This window comes from Hemibagrus wyckioides, linkage group LG29 (genome assembly GCF_019097595.1).
Source record: "Hemibagrus wyckioides isolate EC202008001 linkage group LG29, SWU_Hwy_1.0, whole genome shotgun sequence".
NCBI lineage: Eukaryota > Metazoa > Chordata > Actinopteri > Siluriformes > Bagridae > Hemibagrus > Hemibagrus wyckioides.
In genome coordinates, this window is record NC_080738.1 from 11,184,539 (window position 1) to 11,195,497 (window position 10,959).

Genomic DNA, 10,959 nt, shown 5'->3' on the forward strand with positions numbered 1-10,959 from the left:
ATGCTACAGAAAACTAAACTCAGAACACGGACTACCCCTAGTGGTGGAAACAGGTTACAGCCTAAATCCCATACAGTGTAGTAGGAAAGAACAAACTACTGTTCAACACACACTTTACATTACATTAAACTAGACTAAGAAGTCAATAGTTGTATATTGGCACTTGTTAAACGAGTGTGGCAAAACGGTTCACTGAATTTTACTGAGATAAAACTAGTATTTATGTCTCTATACTCACTGTAAATGGTCATGAATCGCAGGCAAGGTCATGAATATTAATGAGGTAGTGCACAGAACCGACATGTGATTGGCTGGTTGTCTTTACAATCGTAAACCGAATCTATAAATCGTCCTTGCTTTAATGCAGTACGTTTTAATATTAATGCATTCAAAGAAATATGTGTAATTTGGATAAAAACTAATGTTTATGTCTCTATACTCGCTGTAAATGGTCATGAATCACAGGTAAGGTTGTAAATATTAATAAGGCAGCGCACAGAACCGACATGTGATTGGCTGGTTGCCTTTACCATTGTAAACCGAATCTATAAATTGTCCTTGCTTTAAAACAGTACGTTTTCATATTAATAAGGTAATGCATTCCAAGAAATATATGTAATTTGGGTAATCATTGTAGATGATCATTGGTCTATCATTGAAAAGTCCCACAGAAAAGTGAATAGATAACCATCTACTACGGAAATGAAAAAGCTTGAAATATCTCTATTTAGCCAATCACACGTCCGTCTGTTCGCTCATTAATATTCATGAACCTACACCGGAGTCTTCTTGCGATTTGAAATTTCGCCTGTGGTTCAAACCAGTCAGAATCAGGGGGCGGGTCTAAGAAGTTGTAAGTGGCAAATTCAAACTGAACATGGCGGCTGAGAAAGATAATGAAGAAAACAAACAGAGCAGAAGGTAAGGCGATTGTATTTAGTCTTTGCTTCTTTTTTTTATTGATCTGTTATAAGAAGTGAATTTGGTGAGAGATTATATTATTGTTTATGTAAATTAATTTTATTTCGCCGCTTCAAAGTGTTTTGCTAGCAACATGGGCTTCGTTGAATTCCCCTTGACAGCTAGCGCGTTAGCGCCGTTGGCAGTGGCTGTGTTTCAAATAGCGTCGTGAGGGGATGTGTAGTGCGCTATATAGCGCGCAGAAGTGCACACTTTACGTACTGTTAAGTGCGCTTTTGTAGTTAGTAGATCGTTATTTGGGATAAAACCCGTCGACGGCGTTCTCTCGGTATGTAGACGCTAGCAAGCTATTTCGTGACTGGTTGGAATTGCTGTTTTGTTTTGTTTTGTTTTTTTCCAGCCCGGGGATTAATATTATTTTCTTTTAAAATAAAAAAAAAATAAAACGTGTAAAAGTCTACGTAATATTTGTGCTAATCACATATCTATCTAGTAAGGCACGGCGTTAGCGTGTTTTAATTATATTTGTATATAGCTAGTTAGATTAGCATGATTGCTAATGATTTTTCAGTGTTGGACTTGGCAAAATAACGATCTACGTTATTATTATTATTTTTTAAAGTTAGCTACATGATATGCTGCAGTGATAATGTTAGAAATAAATTCGACAGACGACATCAGATATTCTAAATAATATATGTTTGTTTATGTATGTTTGTGCCACACAGGGGAACAGTATGTAACATAGTCATAAGCCAGGACATGCCTCAAAGCCAGCCGGTTATTTTCAACCCTGATTTCTACGTGGAGAAACTGAGGCATGAGAAGCCCCAGGTTTTCACTGAGCTCTTGCTGAGTAACATAAGCAGGATCATTGATTTACCCGGAGCAGAATTTGCACAGCTCCAGGGAGATGCAGACCTCAAGCTCCCCGCTTCCTCAGGCTTCCTGCGCTTACCTAACTTCCTGAAGCGCAAAGGTGAACATCTCACATCTCACAAAGCAACTCTTTACAGTGAAATGTAGTAAATGCATGTTCAAAATGTCTCAAGAAGCCACCAGATGGAGGCATAAACCAATTTGCATACTAATTGATTTGTTTATCAGAGTGTGATATGTGAAGAACGATTATCTAAAATAATTAAGCGACATCACTCGGTGTTTATACTGAATATCAGCACGGCTCTGATTTGCCCAGTATTCAGTACAACTTGTATCGGATCTCCCCTGTTGTTTAGATATATAGATAAAATAGACTTATTGATCCCATGAGGTGAAATTCTTGTTACAACAGCGTAGTCTGTTACATACACTATATTGCCAAAAGTTTTGGGACACCCCTCCAAATCATTGAATTCAGGAGTTGGGCTCGGCCCCTTAGCTCCAGTGAAAGGAACTCTTAATGCTTCAGCTTCATACCAAGACATTTTGGACAATTTCATGCTCCCAACTTTGTGGGAACAGTTTGGGGATGACCCCTTCCTGTTCCAACATGACTGCACACCAGTGCACAAAGCAGGGTCCATAAAGACATGAGCAACTTTGGTGTTGTGGAACTGGCCTGCACAGAGTCCTGACCTCAACCCAATAGAACACCTTCGTGATGAATTAGAGCGGAAACTGCAAGCCAGGTCAAAACTGGGACGTCTGTCTTTACATGCACATGAATTTAATATGGAGTTTGTCTGCCCCTTGCAGCTATAACGGCTTCAACTCTTCTTTCCACAAGGTTTAAGAGTGTGTTTGGTGAATTTTTTTTGACCATTGTTGGACAAGAAAGCCTGGCTCGCAGTCTCCGCTCTACCAAGTAAACGCAATATGGGTAAAATATTTTGTTTATATTTACTCCATCAACGAAAATCATTCCATGTAGCCTCAGCTGGATAAAGTGTTGTGTATTACCCTGCGTCACAGAGTGTATTGCAGTGGAGTAATGGTTTCAGTGTAACAAATTACAAGTGAATATAGTCATGCAGAGTGATACAAACCATGAAATTATCCCCGTGCTCTTCAGCTAAATACCAGCACTGTGGAACAGCACTTGATCGATCAAATTGACCGTATCTAACTAATGTTTAAGTAGAGAATAAAACGCAGTGGGGCATGGTGAAAATAATCCACAGCAGGTAGTGTGATGCAGCCTGAGGCGATGTTTTATATATATATATATTTATATTTACACTACTCAAAAAGTTAAGGATATTTGGCTTTCGGGTGAAATTTCAGGATGCACCTAAAATGCACTATAACCTTTACAGGTGAACTTAATTTGACCTTCTCTACACTTTTGAATGCACATGTCCAACTGTTCAGTGCTTCAGTACTTTTTGCATAACTTGCTGTTCTCTAACAAGGTGCTTAACGGCAAAATTCACAACTGGTGTTTGATCCAATCGACCAATAAATTTTCTGGTTCAATTAGAAATGGTATTTAAACAGTCCTCTTCATCATGCTGTTCACATTTTGACATCATGAGACCAAGACCACACCTAACAATTGATCAACAGTACCTCGCCATTGTGAGGCTTCACACAGGATGTTCTCAGAGGGAAGTGGCCACTGAGCTTAGAGTGTCACAGAGTGTCATCAGCAGGTTGGGACAGAGATACAGAGAGACTGGAAGAGTCACATAAGTGGACATCCTTTGGCCACATCCCACGTTGATGACCACTTCATTGTGAACAGTGCCCTGTGGAACCGGATGATGAATGCCACTCAACTCCAGGCACATTTAAGGGCGGTGAGAGGCACCCAAGTGTCACGTCAGACCATTCGAAACCGCTTACATCAGCGTTGTCCGCGTGCTAGACAACCTGAAAGGGTACCTGACCACACCACCAGGCACAGGCATCAGGCCAGGGAGCATTTACGCTGGACGAGGGACCAGTGGGCCTCAGTGCTGTTCTCTGATGAAAGTCGATTCACGTTGAGCAGAAATGATGGCCACCAACGATGTTGGAGATGTCAAGGAGAGCGCTATGCATCAGTCACTGTGGTGGTGGTGTTACAGTCTGGGCAGGTGTGTCCACTCAATACAGAACTGCCCTAATCTTGTGAATGGTACAGTGACAAGCCAATACTACCTGAATAACATCATTAATCCAGTCATTGTGCCCCTGCATGAACAACACAGGCCTAATTTCATCTTCATGGACGACAATGCTCCAGCTCATCGAGGTCGCATCATTACGGAATGGCTGCTGGAGGCTGGAGTACCTCAAATGGAGTGGCCTGAACTTTCTCCAGAGATGAATCCCATAGAAAACCTATAGGATCAGCTGAGTTGCCGTGTAGAGGCTCGTAACCCTGCATCCCAAAACCTCAATGACCTGAGGGCCGCCCTTCAAGAAGAGTGGAATGCCACGCCTCAGCAGACAATAAGTCGACTCGTGAACAGCATGAGACGTCGTTGTCAAGCTGTAATTGATGGTCAAGGGCACATGACAAATTATTGAGACATTGACATTTTTTGTTGTGGTATACCCACCACTGTTGTTGGCTTTTGTTTCAATAAATTGTTTGCGAAGAGGAAATAACAATTGCATGCTTCTACTTAAATGCCCTACTTTCATGATATAATAGCACTGTAGCATGAACTTTTTACATTTTCCATAAATTTCACCCAAAAGCCAAATATCCTTAACTTTTTGTGAGTAGAGTATATTTTGTCTTTGATTTCAGAGAAAGGAGTGATATTCGGAGCACCGTTAACCGAGGAGGGTATTGCCCAAATTTACCAGCTTATAGAGCACCTTGGAAAAAGTAAGAGATCATTCTGTTTTTTTTAGCCTGCTCTCGAGCAAGTTTTAATACAATAAAGTATTTAAAAATGATATTTCTTTACATATTTGTTGCCAGATGTAAAGGGTGCTAATAAAAATGTTTGTCTAATTTCACTTATCACTTTATGAAGTGCTCTACTTAAAATGAACTAATTGTTCTCTGTCACAGCATCTTTATTTTTGCTAACACTATAGTGTCACTTGAGGGACCTTAAATGGCCAAGAAAAAGCTAGACAGGACCTGAATGGGCAAGTGAATAATTTATTCTAAAGCAGTTGGCTCTTTCCTGTATCTGTCAGACCTACATGTGGAGGGCCTGTTCCGTGTGCCGGGGAACAGCATCAGACAGCAGGCGCTGAGGGAGTTACTCAACAGTGGCGCAGATGTCGATCTGGACACGGGGGATTACCATCCACATGACGCGGCCACGCTGCTAAAGGCCTTCCTGGGGGAGCTGCCCGAGCCACTGCTGACTCATCGCCATTACCATGCACATCTCAAAATAGCCGGTACTCCCTTATGGCCATGACAGTTCCGGGGCACAGAGGGGTGATGCAAATACCGGTGGCCACTGGGAATTTCCTCATTTATTCCTTTAAAGCAATGGTTCACAAAATGGGGTTCATGGACCTCAATACCAACCAACCATTATTATCGTCTAGTTCCTGTAGCTTGTTTGATTGGTTACTCGAATTAAATGGATTTAATCCAAACCTCAAAAACTCGGCCTATAAATAATAGCTTGGACCTAATTGTCTTCTGTTGGTGGGAAATTCAGGAATAAAATGGCCAAACTATTATTTTCTATTATTAAATAATATTATTTAAACAATGAGCTTCGTATTTGAAAATGTTCATAAATCTGTACTGAGGGCTGTGGAAATGATTTTAGTTCCAAGTAATCCCTTGCTGCAAAGAGTTTGAGAACTCCATTTTAAAGGATAAATGGGGCAATAAACTGGGATAAGACTAAAACTGTGATTAGAGAGGTGTGTTAGATGTGTAAACTACTTATTAGGGCATGTTATAATCCGAAAGGATAATACCATCAAAATTGTGCTACTCCTACATGACGTTATTGATGAATATTGACACAATGATTCCCTGTCTAAAATGTTCTGTTTACATCCATACACCCCTGAGGTCTGAAACACTAGTTCTGTCAGTTTGAGATGGGTCTTAAGTTGATTTTAAAGTATAATGTTTCACTGACTATATGATGCCGAGTTCACACTGCACGATGTTATCCCTGATTTACCCTCGCTGATCAGTTTTTAGAAATCGCAGACCAGTGCCAGCAATCGATATTGACGATATTGACAATCACGCAGTGTGAATGATGAAAGACGGGATCTTAGAGAATCGCTGATGCGTCGTCGATGCCCATGAAATATTTGGCATGCTAATTATCCGGACCTGTCGGCGATTCAAGATCCTGCCGTGTGAAATGATTTCTGACTGAAAAATACATCGGCGATGACCTACAGCCAATGAGAGAGCGAGATACAGGACAGAGGAAAGTTCGGGGAGTAAAATGTAAATGCTCCCCCAGATAGTCGTGACAACGGCGATCAGACGACTTTGATTATGCGACGTGAACTCGGCATTACAGAACTGCATCTGTTCTTCTCAGATCGTTTCACACAAATAATGTGCACCAAGAGCAAAATTCAATTACAGAACAAACCCAGTATAAATAAGGAAAACGATCTAGATGAACAAAACAATCAGGGTGCTTGAATTAAATATTGGTGTTAAATATTAGTATTTATCGTTTCTACATTTCACAGAGATCACGCTGTTCGATGAGAGAGGCAACAAGACGTCCGTGCCGAACAAAGAGCGTCAGATCGAAGCGCTGCAGCTTCTCTTCATGCTGTTGCCTCCAGCCAATCGCAGCCTCCTCAAACTGCTGTTGGACCTGCTCTATCAGACCGCCAAGCAACAAGACAAAAACAAAATGTCCGCCTTCAACCTAGCACTCATGTTTGCACCACACATCATATGGCCCAAAAATGTAGGTCTGAGTTTTTTCCCCCTCTTATTTTCTTCTTATGTGTTGCAGCCTTTTTTTTTTTTTTTCAAAGAAAGTTTGTTTGTACGCAGGTGACTGCAAATGATCTGCAAGACAACTTGAATAAGCTGAACAACGGCATCGCGTTTCTTATCAAGCACTCGCAGAAGTTGTTTCGGGTAAGAAAATTAATTAAGCTTCTCTTTGTGAGCAGTTATCAGAGCTCTGGCTACTAAGTGGCATTTCATTTGAGAAGTCCTTCTATAAGTAATCTCATTTGTTGTCCTATCTCTGAGCATAGTTAATGATTTATTTTCTATTTTCTAGGCACCAGCATACATAAAAGACCACGCACGGATGCTCTTCTCCGGCTCCGAAACTCCTCAATCGAAGGTTATAATTATAGAGTTGTGCACTTTAGAGAAATCTTTTTCTTTCTTTCTTTCTCTCTCTCTCTCTCTCTCTCTCTCTCTCTCTCCCCTCTGATCTGTCACCTGGACTTGTAACACCTCATGATTGTGATTTTTATATGGTAATTATTTCTTCCATCTTCATACACAAACATAATTATAACTTTTGTTCCTGAGCCGGTCAAGTTTAATTAATATTTGAATATAAGTGGAGAAAAATTTACATATAAATTAAGTCTGTCTTTCATTCCAATGTAGTAAAGCACTGACCCCCTGCCTGTGACTGAACCTCATAGTTGTCACACACACACACACACATCATCTAACACACACCGTGGACCAGAATCTAAATCACTTCTAACACGTTGCTCTAGGATGACCTGGCTCTGTACGCTGTAGCCGGTGTCCGAGGCCTGCCCTCTAAGAGAAGCAATGAGGAGGATGGCGGCGAAAACCAGCAACACACACAGGAGGCTCTGCGTGAGCTTTTTCAGCATGTCAGCAGCATGCCGGATTCCACAAAGAAAAAGAAACTCATCCGACAGGTAATCTGCTGCTTCGCACATCGCTGAAGTTTGTTTAGCATTGTCTTTAAAAACCACAACACATACAGCGTTCTGCACGTTGCCTCTGATATATCATGCTGTGTTTTATAGTTTAACAAGCAAGGTACTCCAATACGTGAAAGCCCTAGATCTTCAAGCCAAAAGCATGGGCGCTCCCGGTCCTTTGGAGGTCTCATCAAGGTATGTATGTATGTACGTGTATGTGTGTGTGTATGTGTGTGTATATATATATGTGTGTATATATATATGTGTATATATATGTATGTGTGTATATATATATATATATATATATATATATATATATATATATATATATATATATAAATATATATATATATATATATATATATATATATATATATATATATATACACACATACACATACATTTTATATATGTATGTGTGTGTGTTTCAAATTAAATAATGTTAATCTATTGTACTTAACTCTGTGAGTACATCTGTATCATTATTCCACCTAAAAAAATAAATTTTCTGTGCACAGAGAAAAGTGTTGGGGAATCAGGTTACAGTCGAGAGAGCTGGATCTGGGACAAGCCAAACCAAAGAGGTGAACAAGGAAAACGTTAACTGATCCGTACAGATCTGCTTACAGAAGTCATTTAATATATACACAGATATATTATAATATACTAAAATGATTTAATGCATTGAGTAATATTAACAAACCAGAAACATTAAAAGTAAAATATTAAAGCAAGTCATTTTTTAAAAAAAAAATTTTTTATTTTTAAATATCCAAGGATAGACAACCATTCCAAAACAATGTTTATTCTTGGTTGGAATTTTGGTTTTTAATCGATCAGCAATATTATACTTTGTTAGTGTAACTTTTAAAGAGCAGTGTCACGGTTTATTTAATTATTTTTCTCCTTCCCTTTTGCCATTAATTGATTATATTAATTTGTAATAATTATAATATTAATTTGCTTATTTTTATTTATTTAATTTTTTTTATTTCATATTTCTTTCCAGGGTTCCACAGCCGTCAAAAGAACTCCTCTCTCTCCGGCTGAGCGCTCTAGTTTAAGCCTGTAGATTTTAATTTTGTAAATGAATTTTGGATCAGGTTTGGGTATTAGTATTTATTTGGGCTAAGCAAACGTGACCTCCATTATGCAAACAAGATGAATCTCCAGACCCAGTCCATTACATGTGAGGTTTTGTACCAGTTGTAAATGTCCTGAATTGAATTATCTGTTTGTGAAAGATATTTAAAAAAGAAAATTGTCAAAATTGTCTCAAGCATAAAGTCAGAAAGGTCAGGAATGGAACGTGTATTTAGAAAGGTCAAGTATGTTTTTTCTTTTGGGTCTTGAACAAAATATATGAGAGAGGTTCAGGGTGCTGTATGATGCATGTATTTGAAACTAGCGCTAGCTTGGCTAGACATCGGTCGTGTCGTATTTTGACGGACTACATAGTATGAATACTACGTGGTCTAATTTGCAGGCTACACAGTTAGTGTTATTTAGAGCTGTTACACTGAAATGTTTATCTGAGCGGATCTGGAAAGTTTGGTAGGGAGATAAAGGATATGAAATTTCCGTATCTGAATTTCTTAATGCATTATCACTCCAAATCACATTATAGAAGTTCAGCTTTGTGAACAGTGATATAAAAAAGTGTATTTTTAAAAAAAATCTCCCTTGATTTATCGTTTTTTGGCATGAATTAGTATTCATTTGAACAAAGACTCTTCATTTGGGATGATCTTATTTTTTTTCTGAGGGAAGGGTAACATTTTCAATTTGGGAGATTTTTATTTATTTTATTTTAACGTTTTAAATGTGAATAAGCTTGAGCCAGACTTTATTTTAGATCAGTCTTATATTTGGTTAAATCATCTCTTCAACTACTGTCTGTTTATTTTTTAAGGAGTTAACCACTATTTCATTTTGAGATCGTTTAAGTTATTTCTTTTAATATTTTTTCTATGTAAAGGTGCCTTATTTTTTGCTTTTTTTTTTTTTGTCTCAATGGATATGTGATTCCACCATTTTTTTTTTTTTTTCCTCCTGTGGTTGGTGACATCACATTTGTTCATATTTTACCTCCTGCTTTAGCAGCAATTAAAACTAGCATTATATTTCAGCGTAAGCATGTGGATCGACGTTACCATATGTGGGTTGAAAGTCATAGCTGTATTGTACATTCCCTTCAGCTTTTGACATTAAAAGCAAACGTATTAAAATCTTTGTCTTTATTTCATTTCTTCCACGATTATTAAAGTTCCAGCATTTACATATGTAAATATGGACATGGATGTAATGAACTTTCACAAAATGATTCACTCATCTCATCGAGTTCCTACGTTATTAAATGTAGTAAGCCTTACAATTTAACATTAGGAGCTTAAATAAATACAAAACTTTTCCAGAACCCCTAAAGGAAAACGTTATTCGTCTAATTTGCATTCAAATGATCTGTGCCGATTCAGAGCAAACACTTTATTAAATCACTGTGTTACAAGGGAATGTTAAGGCTTATGAACTCAGTTAATCATCTTTAGCAGGTTTTTTTTCCTGGTCCGTTTTTTGATGGATCTTGAACCCTAGACTTTGAACAGGAACGCCTCTTTATCATTCACACTTAAAAGGAAATTTATTATCTAACTGGGGGATGCTATAGGAGGAAACCAGAGAACTGTGAAGAACATGCAAATCTCTAGACAGCACCTTGAGTTCAGGATCAAAACCCACTGCATCAAACACTGATCAGGCATAACATTATGACCACCTGAGTAATATTTTGTTGGTCCGCCCTTTTGCTGCCAGAACAGCCCTGACACTGTATTCTGACACCTTTCTATCAGAGCCAGCATTAACTTCTTCGGCAATCTGAGCAACAGTAGCTCGTCTGTTGGATCGGATCACACGGGCCAGCCTTCACTCCCCACATCCATCAATGAGCCTTGGCCGCCCATGACCCTGTCACCGGTTCACCACTGTTCCTTCCTTGGACCACTTTTGATAGATACTGACCACTGCAGACCGGGAACACCCCACAAGAGCTGCAGTTTTGGAGATGTTCTGATCCAATGGTCTAGCCATCACAATTTTGGCCCTTTGTCAAACTCAGTCAAATCCTTACGCTTGTCCATTTTTCCTGCTTCTAACAGATCAACTTTGAGGACAAAATGTTCACTTGCTGCCTAACATATCCCCCCCCCCCACTAACAGGTGCCATGATGAGAAGATCATCAGTGTTATTCACTTCACCTGTCAGTGCTCATAATGTTATGC

The 10,959-nt window shown here is 38.9% G+C and overlaps 1 protein-coding gene across 1 annotated transcript; it reads left to right on the forward strand.

Moving 5' to 3' along the window:
- Positions 1-828: 828 nt before the first annotated feature.
- arhgap19 (Rho GTPase activating protein 19) lies at positions 829-9,894 on the forward strand. Its single transcript, XM_058383989.1, has 11 exons — positions 829-921; positions 1,650-1,900; positions 4,604-4,684; positions 5,005-5,214; positions 6,496-6,722; positions 6,812-6,898; positions 7,047-7,112; positions 7,504-7,674; positions 7,786-7,875; positions 8,199-8,264; positions 8,690-9,894. Exons 1-11 carry the CDS (start codon positions 878-880, stop codon positions 8,750-8,752), a joined length of 1,356 nt encoding a protein of 451 aa, XP_058239972.1. The 5' UTR covers positions 829-877; the 3' UTR covers positions 8,753-9,894.
- The last annotated feature ends 1,065 nt before the right edge of the window (positions 9,895-10,959 follow it).